At 34.2% G+C, this 20,169-nt stretch overlaps 1 protein-coding gene across 1 annotated transcript; it reads left to right on the forward strand.

Moving 5' to 3' along the window:
* Nucleotides 1-15,313: 15,313 nt before the first annotated feature.
* LOC108913536 lies at nucleotides 15,314-15,930 on the forward strand. Its single transcript, XM_018719096.2, has 2 exons — nucleotides 15,314-15,334; nucleotides 15,391-15,930. Exon 2 carries the CDS (start codon nucleotides 15,423-15,425, stop codon nucleotides 15,831-15,833), a length of 411 nt encoding a protein of 136 aa, XP_018574612.1. The 5' UTR covers nucleotides 15,314-15,334; nucleotides 15,391-15,422; the 3' UTR covers nucleotides 15,834-15,930.
* The last annotated feature ends 4,239 nt before the right edge of the window (nucleotides 15,931-20,169 follow it).

Raw genomic sequence — 20,169 nt, forward strand, 5'->3', positions numbered from 1 at the left:
TCTTTCTCTAGGAACAAAAATGTACAAATTAACAAAAATTAGTGAATATTCAATCTGAGATTTAATTATTTAATCTGAGATTTAAGACTGGATTCTATTTTTTCTGAATTAAACTCACTTTCTACAATGAAGCCAGGGTTTAACTCGTTTTCTCTCGAATATAATCTGAGGATTTAACAGGTTTTTTTCTATCAATTGGAGTTAGATGATTTGAAAAACAATTTAACTCGATTTCTCTCATATATCCAGAGTTCAGATTTCAATTTGTTTACATAAAATTTGGGATACGAATAATTAAGTCAAGTCAACTTAAATTAAAAAAATATATATTTTATTTTACTTTTTCAAATTGGTGGGGGCCTATAGACAGTGCCTAGTCTGCCTATGCCTAAATCCGGCGCTGATTATATCATATATTTGATGATATCACATGATGATAGTATATATCGCAAATTTTATTTCCAACAATACCTCCATCTCAAATGTCTCCTACTTAAATACTCAGACATAAATACCTATATTTACGTACACGGTGTCCCATAAGTTATCGTCAAAGTTTCAACATAGTATGCATAGGGTTGCCAGATCAATTTCATGACAGACCCGGAGAAATTGATGTCCAAAAAAAAAAAGGTCTTTAGGAAATTTTGAAGTGAAATCGTTTACGAGGAAATCGATCTCTAAAAAAAAAAGGTCTACAGCAGCTCAATGGACAATTTGATGTCTAAAAAAAAACAATCAGATCTCTCAGAAAAATAAATTTCGGGGGTAGGACGTCTTAACCCGGAGAAAGGACATATTAACCCGGAGCCCGGAGATGTACCATCAAAACCCGAAGACTCCGGGTCAAACCCGGAGACCTGGCAAGTCTAAGTATGCACCAGGTCCACAGTTACAGTGTAAAAAAGTGAAAATATCTCTATTTTTCATTTTACGAGAAAAAGGCATCCTTGATTAAAATTTTTGCTTATACTTAAAATGTATACTTTCATACTTATAATACTTTCATTTTACATGTACTGGGTGATCAAAAAATGGGTAAATATAAAAATCGTTCAAGGATAAACTGCTTTTTGCCCATCATTCAAATATACTAGGTATAAAAAATTTGATTTACTAATTCTGCCAAACATTGCAGTAAATAATAATTTTTCTCCTTCAACGTAATCATATGTAAAATAACTGTCAGTGTTACTCAAAATCCCTAGCACTTTTCATTATGACGGTTGTTGTGAAACTATTTAATTCTACATGCCAACTACATTTTAAAGACAAACAAAACCTTTAATAAAGAATGCCTTTTTCTCGTAAAATATACAATAAAAAAGTTTCGCCGTCCATTTCAATCAAAGTAGGCCGAATCATACGCAAATTGAGATTACAGTATAAAATTTCAATTCTACTTTCCTTAATAATATATTTCTGTATTGTTAAAAACAAAGGCGGTTTATTCTTTAACGATTTTTATATTTACTGATTTTCTCATCACCCTATACATACAAGATGAAAGTTCTCCATGCCAACCGCATTTTAAGGACATGCAAAAATTTTAATCAAGAAATGCTTTTTTCTCGTAACATGAAAAATAATAGCTATTTATGATATACGTGTTAAAAGTAAGATTTTATTTTGTGAGTGAAGATGATTAAAAAACGAGCGTAGCGAGTTTTTTAACTTCACGAACAAAATAAAATCACTTTTAGCACGTATATCATACACTATTTTTTCAACAAAACTGTTAAAAGTGGGCTTTTTAATTGTCATTTTTGATGTTAAAAATGTCATTTTTTGACACGCGTGTTAAAAGTAAGTTACTTTTAACAGTTTTGTAGAAAAAGATATTTTTCTTCTTTTGCACTCTAATTGTGGACATGGACGTACTCTATAAGGCTTCACAACTGACAACTTCAGAAACGCCCTATGCATAAGATAATATGTATATAGAAAAAAAGAGGAATAATGTTATTCAGAAACAATTTAAAGGCTAATCTGTGCCACACTCTAGTACTCCTACATGCACAAAATACAAATACTCTCCAGAACATATCGACAATACAATACAGGTATTAAATATTTACAATAAAATTAGCAGTGGCAGTAGAATATAGAATGTAATACATGCGTTAAACCCAATACTGCTACAATTATACTGTGCATAGTTCAATTTCAGCAATACGCTGGAATAACTTTATATTCAAAACCATATCGTGCTATATAAGAAATGTAACATTTCTTTCACTATACGACATACTTTTAAATAGAAACAATTTGAGTATTACGCTTTTCTGATATATATATAAGTAAAGGAAATTATCATAAAATAAGACATTGTTAGATACACCTATTAGACACAAACATATTTACCAGAAAACAGCTAGAGAAGCGCAAACCACACCGATGAGTGCCTGTGGTGAATCCTGGACTAGCAATAAAATAAACCTGGAAGAAAAAAAATTTGACTATCGGTAATTTCTTTATAAGACACACCTTGTGTACGTTTGTTGACTAGTTACACTACATTTTTACACATTCCACAAATTGTACCAATATGTAAGACACATATAGACACGTTTTAAGGCAGATGCATCAAAATAACTTATTTTTTTAAACCGAAAAGCACTCCATCACAACAAAAATTGTATAAACACTTACCTAAGTTTAATATATAAAAATATAAACTCCTTAAAATCGTAAAATAACCAGTCTAAATAACTATCAAAATTCTAAATGCACCGCAAAAAAATTGTTACCGACACAAGATATAATACACAATTATGGAATGAAGCCTAATAAAGGAATAACAAAATCTAGAACAATAGGGTATTAGCCGCCAAATAAGTAACGGTCGCTTTCCTATTTTTTATTGGGTGAAATTATGGAAAAGGGGGAGTTTCCCGCAATTTCCATATTTGGTAAAAAAGCTATTCCTCGTTTCTGATTGGCCGAAGTCTACCAAATCTATCTATTAGCCGCCAAATAAATAACGGTCATTTTCCTATATTTCATTGGGTGAAATTATGAAAAGAGGGGATTTTCCGGCATTTTCCATATTTGGTAAAAAAGCCCTTCATCTTCTCTGATTGGCCGCAATCTATCAAATCTCGGCTGAACGAAAATAATAATAAATAAACTTTGTCCTTTCTTCACAATCGAATGTATAAAAAATTATATACTATGTATTTTACTTTAATAATATCAGAACATTAATAAAAAACCTTAACTCAGACATATTTACATTTAAACAAATTCTGTATGATTGGTTGCCTGCTTCTTGACATTGCCATCGACCCGTAGATGGCACCACATTATAACCAATTTGAATTTTGTAATTTATTAACTTGAGTTTTACATGAAAATTTGCAAAATAAAACTTAAAATAATCCGATGTATATTTTTATTAACCATTTATGAACATTAAAAACTACACGCCAACAAAAGTAGTTCATATAACAAAAGCAGAAAATTAGCCAAAACAAGTAATAGTACAAATGATATAATATGGCCGGTTTTTGAAAAAATAAATATTCCATCGATAGGCTTATAGCTTCCATAAACATACAATAATTGCTTCTCAAACATCCAGTTGTAGCTATTGGATCAACAAGTTAACAATAACTTAACCAGTGCTTACTGAGAGTAAATCAATTTCATAAATATTTGACGCATACGCGTCTAAACAACCTTGTCATGTTTGAACTTTTAATTTTTAATAAGAAATATAATTATACATATATATTATTATTATAAGTTGTAAGAGGTAAGTGTAGGTATGCAATAAATAATTACAAATAAAATAGGTAGGCATCATTATTAATTTGACATTACAGATTTTGAAATGGATTACACAAGTTTTTTAAATTCCTCAAATGAAAAAGTTCTTGAAATTCTGGATAATGTTAATAAGTTACGCATTATTCGAATCAGAAATAATCCTTTTGAAGATTACAATGATAGTGAATTTCAACAGCTCTTTCGATTTAACAAAGAAACAGTAAATTACTTGACGAAATTAATTCAAGACGATGTTCAACCGACAACACATTTAAATTATTCTTTTTTAGATATTAAAATAGGCGATGACCTGAAATTCTACAGTTTGTAGGGCATTATGCAAAGTAAATCATGTCATTGCACATTTTGAACCAGATTTCATTGAAATGCCAACAAACGAAGAAGAAATACTATAAATTAAGAGGTTTTTATAATATTATACAGAGATTACCAAATGTGTTGGACTGCATTGATAGCACTCATATTTCTATACAGTCAGCGGAAGGAGATAATGCAAAAAAATTTTGTAATCGAAAAGGATATTTTTCAATTAAGTTCAATTTACGATGCACAATTATTTATGAGACATTGATGCACGGTGGCTTGGATCAACCCACAATAATACAATGTTCAACGCATCATTGATCTCTGCTCGCTTAGAAAATAGGCAATTCCCAAACTCATATCTGCTAAGCGATAGTGCTTATACATGTAATGATTATTCATTAACCCCACATCTAAATCCTCTTTTACTGGAAGAACAAAGGTGCAGCATTGCTCACAGTAGTGCTTGTAATACCATTGAAAAAAATTTGGCTTGTGGAAACGAAAGTTTGCCTGTCTACACAGAAGCCCACCATTATAGCTACTGCAGTGCTTCATAATATGGATCTGTCAGTTGTTTTTTTTTTTTAAAATAATTGTTGCATATCAGGTTTATTTTTTTTTTTTATTTTGCAGTATGGCAAAATATCCAAATAAACTAGGAATAAAAAATGTCAAACTATAAAAAAGCCTTTTGGTAAGAAATCAAAATATATAATCTTGTACGACATACATCATAATGATGCTTATTGGACTCATATTAAAATATAAGTTTAATAGCTATTTTCTACTTGTATTAATTTGTGTACTGTATTAATTTTTGATCATGGTACCCAATTCTTAAGAAATTAACAACTTTTGATTTCATTTTACATACATTTTCAATATGGACTAAAAATAAATCAAATCCTCGTTCAACAAAAACAGTATTTCATGTATTTCTATGTAAATAAAACCCACGTTACTCAACATTAATTTAAAGCACGAAGGTACCGAAAAACAAACAAATATCTATTCAAAAATGTATTTTAAACATTTATAATAAAAATAATATAACAATTATTATCCTTATAAGAGTAATACAACCCAAATAATAACCCAGGAGACAGTAAAAAATCATGAGAAAATAATGTACATGGATGACTATAACTACAATTAACATCTAAAAGTTTATTTATCTTCACATCTACATTCTTGTCAGCTGCATATCTTGGAAATATGGTACAAAAGGACCCCGCACAAACCTTATGGAAATGGATCCTTGGTGAATTTCACTCAAAATTTGAGAATGAACTGTTCAGAACATCCTGATCAAAAGTTCTCATGGGCACACACCCGGAAACCGCTCCCAACCCCCCAAAGGTCAGGCGATACATTCGGCTCATTATACCACGCCACCAAAAAAAGTTTCAGACCCACACAAGCAATATACGATTTTCGATGCATTTTTGAGCTCTGGACACGAATACTCTTAATTTTTGCTCTAGCACATATCAGTCTTCAGCAAATGAAGAAGCTTCAGAAAACTGAAGAAAGAACACCATGGTTCTTCAGCGTTTTACTGAAAATGCAAGAATTTTACGTCAACTCTAAATGCAGATTCATATCAAAAATGTTACTCATTTTCTGCGTTACCCAGAACCAACGGCGTGGACGTAATGAGTTTCTGCTGCCATATGTCTGTGTCTGCGTCTGCATCTGTCTGTGTCTATGTCTGTTTGAGTTTGCATCTATCTGTGGCTGCCTGCAGCTGTCTGAGTCTGCGTCCGTGTTTACGCCTTTCTGAGTCTGCGTCTACGTCTGCCTGCGTCTGTCCGAGTCTGTGTGTGCGTCTGTCTGTGTGTACATCTGTCTGAGTTTGCATGTATGTGTCTACGTCTGTCTGAGTCTGCTTCTGTCTGTATATACGTTTGTCTGTATCTTTCTATATCTGTCTGTGATTTTTTGTGTATTTCTTGCAATTTTTAATTCTTTCATAGTTTAATCTTTAATCAAACTTATCTTGAATTATTTATCACTTCAAACAATACTGTATTAGAATATTTAGTATGAAGTTGATGCCTAGCATATCTCATGTACCACACCACAAGACACATGCTACATGGCAGCAACTTCCCAATGTTCTTGTACCAGACTGACATGTGCAGTAATATCCAATAATAGGTTCCTCGTCTTCTTCGATACTTTCTGCCAGCTCAGCGCGCAACAATACACCAGAAACCACATGTCGCATGTGAATCACAGTCCACAATGTTCTTTCTTCAATTTTCTAATGCTTCTTCACCGATTTGCTGAAAACTGATCCGTACTTGAGCAAAAATGATGACGTATTCGTGTGCAAAGCTCAAAAGTGCATCAGAAACAATATTCATATTACATGTGTGGGTCTGATACTTATTTTGGTGGTGTGATATAATGAGCCGAATGTATCCCCTGACCTTTGGGGGGTTGGGAGCGGTTTCTGGGTTTTGTGCCCATATAAACTTTTCATCGGGATGCTCTGAAGAGTTCATTCCCAAAATTTGAGACAGATCCACCGGTGATCCATTTCCATAAGGTTTGTGCAGGGTCCTTTATCTTCCAAAAAATTAACATTCCAAAAATTCTAGAGGTGGTGAAATTAACTTTTCAAAAGTCTTAATCAGAAGTTTGATGTGCTTTAAAAAATGTAAACACTGTTCCTTAACTTAGAATTTTTGATATATGTCATACCTGTACAAAAATGTCACGCTAATGTTTTTTTAAACACTTACATAAAAGATATCCACAAACATAAGAGAAACAATTGTTTTCTTTTAATTCTTACGGACCCCGCACAAAATGAATGGAAATTGGGTCCCGCTAGATTTGGCTGAAATTGTAATATGTTATAGTTCTCGACATTCTGATGAAAAGTTGTCACGGGCCCAAAGTGATCCTATGGATAGTTTCAGAGATATAGAGGAAGGAAGTGTATGATTTTGGCTGTTGGACCGAGTAAGCTTCACAAAGTTTCAAGTTGATGCATTCAAAAACTGAGGCATGCAATGAATTTTGACTAGTAGGTACAATGCTTTTGGGATCGCTGAAGATTTGAAAATGCCAACTTTGTAATGGCGTTTATCAAACCAGTTCCATTACGTAATCCCTCAACCTGCTGGCGGTCTTTTGTCACGTTGCGGTCTAGATTTCAATTTCTTCCCCTTGTCACCAGTTCCCTCTGCATCTTTTGTGTCTACTTTGTCCTCTCGTTTCCTACAACAAATATTAACATTATTTGACCTAACCTTTGCTATGCGAGATATGTCCTTATCACCTATACTATCCGCTATTACAGTCTCATTTGTGTTTGCAATTGTGTCATTACCTGGTGTACAAACATTATTACTTACAACAAGTGTGTCATACACAGCATTACTCAAGTCATCGCTACGTGCTATTATACCATTGTTTACATTCACCAATGTTGGTGCGATCTTTATAACCTCCACGCTCGGTGTGGGTGCGGATGTCGGTTATTGTGGCTTTAATGCAATTTTACTAATTGCATTAGTTACGTCATTCCTGGATTCTGCACCACCTGACTCTCTCTCACCCCAGTCTCTTCTTCCGTTGTTTTAGCGTTTCCATATCTGGTTCACATGTCTCTTCCACGTTTCTCCGCCTTCCAAACAACACAAATATACTGATTTGCCAATTTTCCTATGTATCACAGCCTTGACCCAACCTTAACATTAACCTTACGATAATCTCTTACCATTACATTGTCGCCTCTGTCAAATTTCCTGTGTCTGCCAACGTAATTCTTCTCTTGCTGCCTTGCTGCTTTTTGCATGTTGTCTACTATTTGTAATTGTTCATTTGACTCCCCGTCTTCCGACAGTATCGTCAGCTTATTTCTTGTTTCCCTGTTGAACATCAGTGAGGCTGGTGTCACTCCCGTCGTCTGGTGTGTCGTTGTTCTATAGTCCATTAAAAATGTTGCTACCAAAGTCGATAGAGATACACTGTTGTTCTTTTCTTCTGCTAGTAACGTCTTCATTTTATTCTTGAATGTTTTTACTGCGTTTTCTGCCAGGCCATTACTTTGGCTGTTTCCGGGCGGGGATGTTATATGTTGTATTCCATTACTCCTTAAAAACTCTTCGAACTTATCGCTCACCAACTGTCTGCCGTTGTCGCTGACAAAAACGTTCGGTAAACCATATCTGGCCACCACTTCCCGCTTCTTCTCAATCGGTTCTTCTGTCGTCATCGTCTTCATTTTTATGCACTCCAACCATTTGAAGTATGCGTCAATTATAATTAGAAACATCCTGTTTCTCATTGGTCCACAAAAGTCGATGTGGATCCTGTTCCATACTTTTGTTTCTAAAGGCCATGGTATTAAATGCGCTTTTGGGGGCGCTGTTTTGTTGCTAAATCATGGTATGCATGAATTTGCCATATTTTCTATATCTTTATCGACGTTTGGCCACCAAATATAAGATCTTGCCTTGTTTTTCATTTTTACAATGCCAAAGTGTCCCACGTGCAATTCTTGCAGTAGTTGTTGTCTTAAGACTTCTGGGATGACTATTCTGAGGCCCCAGATGAGTATGCCTCTGTCGAAGAATAATTCTTCTCGCCTATGAAAAAAGTGTTTCATTAGTTCGTCCATATTCTTATTCCGTCTATTATTAACCACACATTCTATCACTGTTTGCAAATAAGCATCATGTTTTGTTGTTTTCCTGATTAATTCGTTATTTATTGGCCAATCACTCCTGTTAGTAGTATAGTTCACATAACTTACTTGTTCATCCTCAGTTTCCTCTGTGCACTTCAAAGGCACCCTTGAAAAGTAGTCAGCTATCATGTTGTTCTTGCCCTTTATGTATTCTATGGTATAGTTGAATCCCGACAGGTATGCTGCCCAACGTTGCAGTCTATTTTCATACATCTTCGGAAAACCTTTGTGTTCACCAAACAGTGTTATGAGTGGTTTGTGGTCCGTCTGTAATATGAAACGTCGTCCCATGAGGAACTGTGGGCACTTCACCGTGCCCCAGTACAGCGCCAAGGCTTCTTTATGAATCGTGCTGTATTTTGCTTCAGCGGGCTGTAATGTCCTCGAGTAGCAGGCTATGGGACGCTCTCCATCAGGCATCCAGTGTGACAGTATTATGGCAATACCATAGTCAGAGCTGTCTGTGGTGAGAATTAAAGGTAAGTTGGGGTTAAAATGAGTTAACACAAGATCAGACGCAATTAATTTCTTGATTCTCTCAAAAGACCTTTCACAATCGTCTGACCACTCGAATAACCTGTCTTGTTTCAACAAACTATATATGGGTCTCATAATGTGTGCAAAATTAGGTATGAATTTACCATAAAAATTTAATACACCTACTAATGACCTTGTTTCTTTTGTTTTCTGGCTGTCTTGCCTCTAAAATGGCTTTGACTTTACTCTCTGATTTTCTTAACCCCTCCTTGTATATATTATGACCCAAATACTCTAAGGTGTCTTTAAAGAATTCACACTTTGAAAGTTTAACAGTCAAACCAGCGTCTCTCAAGATCATTAATACCTTTTCTTAAGTTTGTAAGTGTTCTGATCTATTTCTACCCGTTATTAAGATATCATCTAGATAAATAGACATTTTCTACACCTTAGAATATCTGTTCTATGTATTTTTGGAACTTACCGCTAGCTGGGGCGATGTCATATGGCATTCTGTTAATGTGAAACAGACCCTTACGCGTGCTCCACGTGCGCAGCTTTCGTGCTTCGTCGTCCAGAAAAAAACTGCATGTATGCTGAACAAAGATCCAGCTTAGAGTACTTCTCGCCTCCGTGAAGCTTAGCAAATAACTCTTCGATAAGTGGTAAGGGATAAGTCTCCTCCATCAAATATCGGTTTACGGTCGACTTATAGTCACCACAGATGTGTATGAGTCCATCCTTCTTTATTATTGGCACTAATGGAGTGGCGTAGTCACTATGTTGAGCGGGCGTCAATATTCCTTGTCGCACCATCTTGTTCAGCTCATCCTCCATCTCCTTCTTATAAGCCGAGGGAATCGACCTGGGTTTCAGAAAGACAGGTTTAGCGTCAGGTTTGAATTTTAGTGAGATCTTAGGATATTTAAAAGTACCTATTTTGTCAGAAAAAACTCGTGGATACTTATTTATCAATGATCTACCATCGGCATCCACCCGATCGCTGCTTAAATTATTAATCATTCGTAACTCTAACTTGAATTTATTCATGAAATCACGACCTAGTATGAGAGGACCACCATTAGCTATTACATAAAACCTTGCAAAATTACACATACCGTTATAACAAACATCTACATTAAAATACCCTAACGGATTAAAGCTATAAGTCTTTAAAATCATATTGTTGAACCTATAACCACTAAAATCTCTTTCGTACATACTAGCACTAGTACAGGACACGGAGCTACCAGAGTCAAACATCGCGCTATATTCCTTATCATTAATGCCAATGGTTAGCATCAATGGATTGTCTAAGACCTTTTTGTTTGAACTATTGTTAAATAAAGTTATTTCTATTTGTTCGGCTTCCTCACGATTGATGTTGGTTACATACCTGCTTTCTTCCATGTAATTTAAGTTGCTTTTTTTCTACAGACCTTGGATAAATGGCCCTTAACACCACACGTTCTGCAGATGTATTCCCTGTAGTTGCACCTTCCTGCACGAGAGACTCCACACACTCGGCAATTTCTTCTAACCTCTCCTGTCTTACCTTGCGACTATAGTTGGCGCTGTTGCTACTTCCTCCTCCCGGCCTTGACATTTGTCTTCCGTTGCGATGGACGTGTTCCGTTCGATGGGAAGTGTCGCCCTGCCGTTCAACTGCCGATCCTGCGCCTTGGTGTCGAAACTGCCGCTGCTGCTGTTCTCTAATACCTGGACTATTCCCTTTGCCTGGTCTCGCCTTTCCTCCGATAAAATTTAAATCTCCTTCACCACTACTGCTCCTTTCTTTATCACCTCCTTGGATCTTCATGTTTTCACACTGGATGGCTAGGTTTTTTAATTTGTCCAGCGCTTCATCCACCTTCTCTTCACACAATCGGTAAAAAACTTCGCCCTTTCTTAACCCCGTTATAAATTTGTCTTTCACAATGTCCATCAACGTACTGTTAAACCCACAATTTACAGCCAAACTGCACACACGTGCGTACCATGCTGCTACATTCTCTCCGCCATCTTGTTTGACTTCGTAAAATTTGTTTCATTCTCTCCAAGCACTCACTTGCTGACAAAAAAGTTTGTTTAAAATGGCACACAACTCCACATAGGTTTTGTCTTTGAGTAAGTTCGGGTTACACAGACTTCTCAGTAATAAGTATGTGGTTGGTCCCACTACACTTAATATATTAGCGACCTTTAATGGTTCAGCGGTGATTCCATTAGCGATAAAGTACTGTTCCAGTCGTTCGCTATATACTGTCCAGTCACCATCGTGGTCAAATTGTGGCACTTGCACTCTTACACTAGTCGCCATCTTTTTTTTCGTAGCCGTCCTTTTTACTTTAATCCTCGTCGCCAAGTTGTGGTGTTTTAGGTCGGGAATAAGTTAAAACCCACTATGATTTATCATACTCATATATTACGGGGAATGTTGCATACAAAGTTCATATAACACATCAACATTAACCGCAGACACGGAAAAGAGTCCGCTCCATCACAGGCGAGGCAACCCCCAACCCCATGCATGAGGACGAATGCTGTCCTTCATCGCCGGTCCCACGTGACCGCTTCCGCTGATGCAGCTACGTTTCCTGCTTTGTTGCCAACACACCACAATTATTATTACCTGCAAAGAAGAAATGATTTTTAATGGATTTTTAGACGCGACAAATTATTTCCACAAAACTTAACATACATATTGGTCTATTCTGTAACGCTTTTGGTTAAATTTTAACATCAAGAAAACAGTTAAAATTTTAACCTCCTATTATTTAACCCTAAACTGTAAATATTTTTAATAGGTTTATTTTAATCAAATATGTTAAAATTTAGCAGAACCAAAATAGATACTGTTAAAATTTGTACCTGGCTTCACAAATGGTATAATTGATCTCTATTATTTTTTAAACGTTATACTCGCTCTACAAATTACATCATTCCAAGCTTTATATGCAACCACAATTTATGTGGTTACAATTTGTTATAAAATATTTTTGACTTCCAAAAAGTCAACAATTAACTGGATCTGTTATTTTGTCTTGTTTTTATTTTATCTTCCATAACTCGGTTGAATCACAAGAATCTTATAAATTGTTTACTAAAAAAAAAAATAAATTTATACTAATCCAGCAATCGAGGTTAGGTTATCACAAATCGACGTCTTTTACCATTGGAAAATTATAAATATCTTCTATACTTTTACCTTACTAATTATTTCATTAACAGTGAAAAATTAACGTACGGCTAATAATATTATTTTAACTGGGCGGTTAAAAAAACTTACTACAGAATACCAGTTGGAGTTATTATTTTTAGCGGTAAGGTCAAAATTAATATATTAACGGGATGGTTATTTTTAACCTATAAGATACAGAATACAGCTGCTAATATATAAAGAAAATAACTAAGTTTGTATGACCAATAATTATTAAAGATAGTATTTATTTAATTTCCAAAAGAATAGGAGTTTTCAATTATAAATTTATATTGAAGTGCAAGTAGTACTTTTTTTTCATAGTTTGGTTAGTATATTAAAAAATTAAAAGAAACTGAACTCACACAATTCTCTTTTCTGTTATTATTTTTCACCGTTATTATTTTGTTGCTTACCGTCTAATACTGTTTCCATGCAAGATTCAAGATTTTTTACTTCCATATGATAGAAGCAGAACTTGCAGCTCATTGAGAAACACTTGTAGCTTGCCGAGAGGTAATTGTAGCTTCTTGAAAGGCACGTACAGCCTGTTGTAAAGTTTTATTTGACATATCAAGTGCTGTAGACATTTCTGTTGTAGACCATACATATTTATCTATAGTTACAGAAAAAGAAAAAATATTAGAGGTAGCATTCATATAAATTTATAAAAAACCAAAAAACTAACGACATGATAGATATATATGTATACGACATACATAAATTACATAGAATAGTAGGTACGTATGTTATGTGGAAGGTATATATTTCATGTTTTTAAAGCAAAAAGTTATATAGGTATATATGAATATATTTTTTATCTCTGCTAAATATTTTTTGGATAGCATTCTTTAGTCGACTTTTCGACAGTTCCGCAAATATGTGAAATTCAAAGTGATTCAGACACACCCTTTGTGTTTTATGTATATATATAAAAAGAGTTCTTCTAATAGATCTTGCCTTCCACAATTCTTCAACCACATAGAGAGCCCCTAAATATGTACATACACCTTACAAAATATAAATCAATATATTTCAAAATTCTAACCTTAATTTCACAATTATTATTAACATTCGCTAAAAATTTTCCATATAAAATTATTATAAAAAAGTAACTCGCCTCTCAAGATCAATTGGAAATGTGAAAAAACTTAGTCCAATAATTCCAATATCGTTTTCTTTTTAAACACATAAATCTGTGACAACACAAACTGAAAAATTTCAACTAGGTCTAGGTAGTCACAAAGCTAATAATATTTTTCAAAGGGGGAAAGCTTATTTGTATCCTTTTGACTAATTCTTATATATTAAAATCCGGATAATGAATTTAGATACCTCAAACTACCTGAGACATTATTACAATAATAACATTTTTTATCGTGATATAATCAGAGGTTAGGTTCTTCTTCTTCTTCTTTTGGCCTCCACCCAGAGGGTATTTAGCCAGTTTCTTATGTACTTGTTTTTTTATTTAAGGGAATGCACCGTGAAGTGCATCTGAGATTGGTTACTCATATTCCCTCGATTGATTCCTATAAATCCTATATCTTGAGCGGGAGTGCAAATGAGGTTAGTAAACAACACAACACAGCATAGACTTTGCTCGCTCGAGGGCAACAGCCGAGCGTTACACACACCGAAGCTACAGTGGAGTGGAATATTAGTTATGCAAATGGTATAGGTTGTTGTATATCAGATTTCGTTCTATATTAATATTAAATTGTTAAAATTAAATTTTCTATGGGTTTGGTTCAGTGACCAGACCGTATTAGTAGTGACGTGACGCATTAGGCAACCAGCAAAACACTACCTATGGGAATTAGAGCGAAAGAACGAAAACACTTCTTACATTTTCGATCTTATATATTATAAGTGATATAAAGTTTGATAATAAAATTTCTAAAACAGCTTATACTTATTTGCCTTTTTTAATGAAATATATAATATATAAAAAATTTATTCTTATATACCATGTTAGTAAAAGATTAAACTTGCGAGTAGGCATATTAATTTATCATAAATTCAGTTATATTAATTATAATCTGATTTTCAAATTCAAATAAATTTGAATGAAATATTTTGTTAACTTCACGACGGTAATTCAATTGTACAAATGTCAAAATAACCAAAACGAAAACATAACCCTGTTATTTATTTCTCTCTTGGCTTTTTTAGAATTGGGAAAAAATATTGGAGTCTTTGTATTTAGAGTCTTAGTGGTTCTTTGATTAAGTAATTATTGAGGTAAATAAATAGCCATACAGTTATTTTTTTTACTTTTATCAAGGTAAATTATGAAATCAAATTTAAAATTCCTTGTTGCTATTTTTTTTAGGAATCACTGGCTGAAAGTTAAAAATAAGATGTGTGAAAAACCCATTGTTTCAATGAGTGCCATTTTTGAATATTGCAAAGTCATTCGCAGAGGAGAAAATTCTATTACATAGCATCATCCTCATCATCATCATTCTCGCCTTTACCAAAGGAAATTAATGAATAAAGTGTAGAACATTTTAAAAGTGATTTAAGAGCATGTGGACCTACAGGCTTAGGATGGCTTCTATCTTCGGAACCTACAGTAAATGAAGAGGCTATTGTTGTCGAAATTGAACAATTACTTTTTTTCGGCTGGTTATGCTGATCATAAGGATAAAATAGCATTCCTGAAGGAAAAATTAAAATTAACAAATAAAAAAATTATTAACATTCAAAAGATATAACTGTTGGTCAGTCCAATAATCCAAAGTGGTTTGTTGCACGGAAGCATAGGTTAACTGCTAGAAACATTGGACGAGTATTAAAGGCTCGTAAGAGAGGTTGATTTCCCCCGTCATTATTTCAGACAGTACCAAGTAGTAAGTTGTAATATTTCGAGAAATAAAAACAAAATATACTTAAATATTATTTGTAGGAAATACCAACGAAGGAGATTTGTTAGTGGAGATGGAGGTCAGTGATAATTATATCAAGAAGTTTGCAGATCTGAATAGTCGCTGCGAAGATTGTATGCAGCCCAAATGGACAGATGCCGTGGAGAATGAGGTTACTTCTGTGATATCTGATGGAACCGTTAATAGTAAAACAGGTAGACGTAAATTTAAGTTGCCCACCTTAGAATTTAAGAAGTTTGATGGGAATATTAAAGATTGGTTGCCATTCTGGTCTCAGTTTCAAAAAGTGCATGATGATCTGGATATAGACTTGAACAATAAAGTTGAGTATTTGATTCAAGCTATGGTGCCCGGTAGTAGCGCTAGGCAGCTCGTCAACAGTTTTCCCGCTACAGGAAGTAACTATAGTAAAATGATTGACTGTCTTCTCTCTCGGTTCGGTCATGAGGACTTGCAGATCTAAGTTTATGTTCGGGAATTGCTCAAATTAGTTGTAAATACTACTTCGTCTGGCAATAAAATAGACTTGTCTTTCTTGTATGACAAATTAGAGTCGCAGTTACGGGCATTAGAGACACTCGGCATTACATCCGATAAATATGCAGCCATGCTATTTCCTTTGGTCGAGTTAAGTCTTCCGTCAGACTTACTAAGAGTTTGGCAAGCGTAAAGGAGACCTGAGTGCTGAAGAATATGACAAATCAGAAATATTGGTGCTCAAACTAATACAACAAGAATCGTTTGCGAAAGAAAATGATAAGAAATTACGTGGCCTGAGTGGCTTTAAAAACAAAAACAGTTTAATTCGGTTGAAAACTCGTATTAGTAATAGAAACGATCACGAAAATTAAAGTCCAGCACCTGTCCTCTATGATTGTGAATCAGTCATAAATTCAAGGCCACTTACTTGCCCTTCATCGAATGCTAATGAATTGGTACCTCTAATGCCACTGATTTTCCTTAGACCAGGTACCAGGTGACATTCCAGATTGTGATGCCGTTGATCAACAGTCGCTATCTAGGAAGGTGTTACGCAGACAAAATTTGTTGGAAGATCTTCGGAGGAGGTTCCGCAACGAGTATTTGGGCCAATTAAAATGGTGGTCCAAAAGAAATAAAGAAAGCCAAGTGAAGGTGGGAGAAGTAGTATTTGTGGGTAACGATAAAGACAGACGAGCGAATTGGCCTCTTGGTCGTGTAATCGAGCTCTTGCCTGGAAATGACGGGCGGGTTCGACTGGTCAAGGTCCTTACGGAAAGGGGTCAATTTCTGAGACCTATACAACGGCTGTATCCATTGGAGTGTGCAGCAGACTCCTCTCAGATGGAAAACGGTGGCAGTTCGGACTCCTTCATGGAATCAGAGACGCTTTCAAGAGACGAATGTGCTAGTGCGGAATCGGGAGTGTCAAAAAGCAGAGTATCCGAATCGAAAGTGAAAGTTACGTGAAATGGGCGAAAAGTTAAAACCCCGGTTAGGTATTCTGATGACTGTCACTAGTATTAAACAAACCTACATATATAGATATGCCTTTTCCCGTTTGATCTACTTTTATGCTATACATATTTAAAATTATGTTTTTATTTGTTGTGCTAGTTGTTTAATTTTACTGATTGCTTTCTTGGTTCTGGAAAGATGATGACCCATGTTTATTTGTTGTAAACATGCCTCAGGTGGGAGGATGTCATAGCCACCATACGGTGTATTAAGGAATGTTTTTTGGGAGAAAAATCGGGGCAGGCAGAAAAATGAGAACAGTCAATGTCAAATAAATAAGTTTTTCGTTTGCATTTTACTTTTGAAAAAGATTCTAATACACCTAAAGAATAAAGATTTATTCAAGATCTTGCTACTTTATTTGGAAAAAACCGAACCGTATGCTTAGCGTAAAACGGGTTATTTTATCACGAAGCAATTGACATTTACTAATTGTTCCCACTTGGCTCTTAATTGCAAGTTTGAAGGATACCGAAAGATTTCGCACCTTGTTTCATTTATGTGATCGCAATCTGGTGCGAAACACGAGCCCATGTTAAATATTTTATATATGATACATAAAAACAAATCACTAATAAACACAGTAATAATAAATAACAGGCGACACGAATTACAGATATAATCTAGAATAATTTATTAATTTAATTATTCAAATTTGTCTTCTGCAACTGAATGAAATGAAGTTAGTAGCGTATTCCGTTTTGCTATTGGTCAATATAAATGGACTTATAATTTATTTAAAAGTTATTTAAACATTTTATATTATAACAATGATGTAGGTACCAGTATTTAACATTTAACTACTGAGTTCACTTCGAAAAATTCCGTAAATATCGTCTATATTAGAGAAATTAATCATTTAATAACGTGTTACATTTTTTAAATGAAAATGACACTTATATANCTGTTGGAAACAAATTCTAATGCACTCGGAACAGGGCTATTACTTACACTTACTACACTTTTATTGATCGTGATTATCGATGAATTTTCGAACTTATGTCACTTTAGTAAATTGAGTACTTCGGACTTTTGACACTTCTAACTATCAGTCGCGTTTCTCGCACACTCAACTCTCGACATGGGTGACTGGACAGGTAAATTTTTCACAAACATTGATTTTTGTTGACTTCAATTGTTATTTTTAGGAGCAAATGGATGATGTTACTTCTTCGGAAATTTATACGTCACTGAGCTACAATGAGACCGAATGTAGTTTTGTTGTAATAGAAACAAATGAAGCATTGTCATAGGATTGTGATACCAAACTTTTGAGAAATTTTATTTTCAATTTATTAACTTTCTGCATGTTTTATGCTGAATGATGATTACATTTTCAGATTTCCCGATTTTTTTAACATTTTTTGATACCAATAACATCTTTCTAGGTTGTTTTGAAACTCCGAGTAGATTTTACTTACTATTGCAAATTGTAGTTAAATTATGTTATATCGCTTATTTTTTACATGGTTGTCCACTCACTGTCTTTACTACTATCCCTTTTCCACTTTTCCAACAGTCTATCTGTTTTTTGAAACTACACGATTAAAACTTTCTAGGTTCATTGACTCACCAAAAACTTTTAAAGTTTACACAGAAATTTGAACTTTTGTTAGAATCTACATACAGTTTATGAAATTGTGAAGTTTCTCTAAGTTCTGCACATACTATTTTGCAGTTCTCTGCAACTCGTAAAACAAGAAATTTACAAGTTCTTACGGAACACCAATCATCATTTAAACAATACATAAATCTTTTTGCAGAGGCTCAGGTTTAATTCTCCACATAAATTCTGATCACAGGTATGCCGTATTTTACTAATATACCAGATTTACTGCATATCACATCTTTATATGGGAAACACCTTTACCTTCCATTGATCACGTCAAAATTCTGATAATTTTTCAAACGTGCTCATGCCTGTACATTTACTTATTATCTGACATTACAGATTAGTTCTATAGTATTATTTTATAACTTTTTTGTCATGCATGAGTGCATTTTACTAGTTATTGAATGGAAAATTACAATTTTCGTGACAATTTTGACAGTTTAGAGATTTTATCAGACAATATTAATACTTTTCTAAAACAAACTTATTTTATATGAAAACCATCCTTCACTTTTGTTAAATTTCTAATTCAAATAACCACTCAGACTTCCTTCTCTCTTCTTTATTATCTTTTAAAAGTAGAAAACTATATTTTTAAGAATTCAGCAATTTATATGTCACATTTTCTTTTATATATTTTCAACAACCTACAAGCAACATCTATCTTCTTTTTTCTATACATATTAGATATAACAATAGTAAATATGATTACTTCAATATAATTTTCAACAACTTTAGCTTTATTTTGTAGTACAGATCCTTTTTGTGTCAGAATATGCAATTATTATAGTTTATTTTTATTTATTTAAAAAATTTTATAATTCGGTCCCAATTTTGGTGTTTTATTTTTTCAAACAAATAAATCATAACAATATACAGTATGTCCACGGACTGAATTTAGAAAAGGTCAAATGGACCAAAAACTGAAAGATACGAAAAAAGACATTCTTGATAAAAGTTTCTGCTTAACAAATGAATGACATATTATCAAAAATTTAAGTATTCTCTAGCACATCTCTAATCAGCTTTATATATTTTTTAGCGATGAACTCGAAATTTACCATTAAATTTTCTCCAAACATGTATTTTCAACAGGATGGTTGTCCAACACATTGTGCTCGTGAGGTGACGGAGTAGCTTAACCATAGATTTCGTCCAAGGCAGATTGGCAAAAATGGTCCAATTTTGTGGCCCCCAAGGAACCCTGACTAAACCATGGGCGATATGTTTCTATGGGCCCGTTTAAAACAAATTGTTTATACTACTCCAGTAAGAAGATTCGCCATTGTCAAGTTATTCATACCAATACAATCCCCTTGTGGTAGACACTTCAAACCATAACGTTACAAGCATATTTATGTTTATGCTTAAAAGTAAGTGGAATTTGTAAGCACGTCAACGAAATTCTTTACACTCCTTTCTACACCACCTGCGAGGTAGTATTCCTGGCCCGTTTTAGTTTTTAAATCAAAATAATAATAAAAATGTATTTATCAAGCAGCTACAACTAAACAAGAATCAAAATTACCGTTACGTATTTACAACAACTGAACTGGCACTGGACCCTCTGCACCATCTTAGCTGACATTAGCATTTGGTCTTCTACCTACCAATCGCCCTATACAATTTTCATTAAGCCACTCTTATATTCTACCAAAATACGCAGGAACACCATCCATTGTATTCAGTT

This window comes from Anoplophora glabripennis, unplaced genomic scaffold (assembly GCF_000390285.2).
Source record: "Anoplophora glabripennis isolate ALB-LARVAE unplaced genomic scaffold, Agla_2.0 scaffold896, whole genome shotgun sequence".
NCBI lineage: Eukaryota > Metazoa > Arthropoda > Insecta > Coleoptera > Cerambycidae > Anoplophora > Anoplophora glabripennis.

Bases quoted from the DNA above. Each gene is read 5' to 3' on its own strand.
- LOC108913536 (XM_018719096.2), top strand. From the start codon at position 15,423: ATGGAGGTCAGTGATAATTATATCAAGAAGTTTGCAGATCTGAATAGT.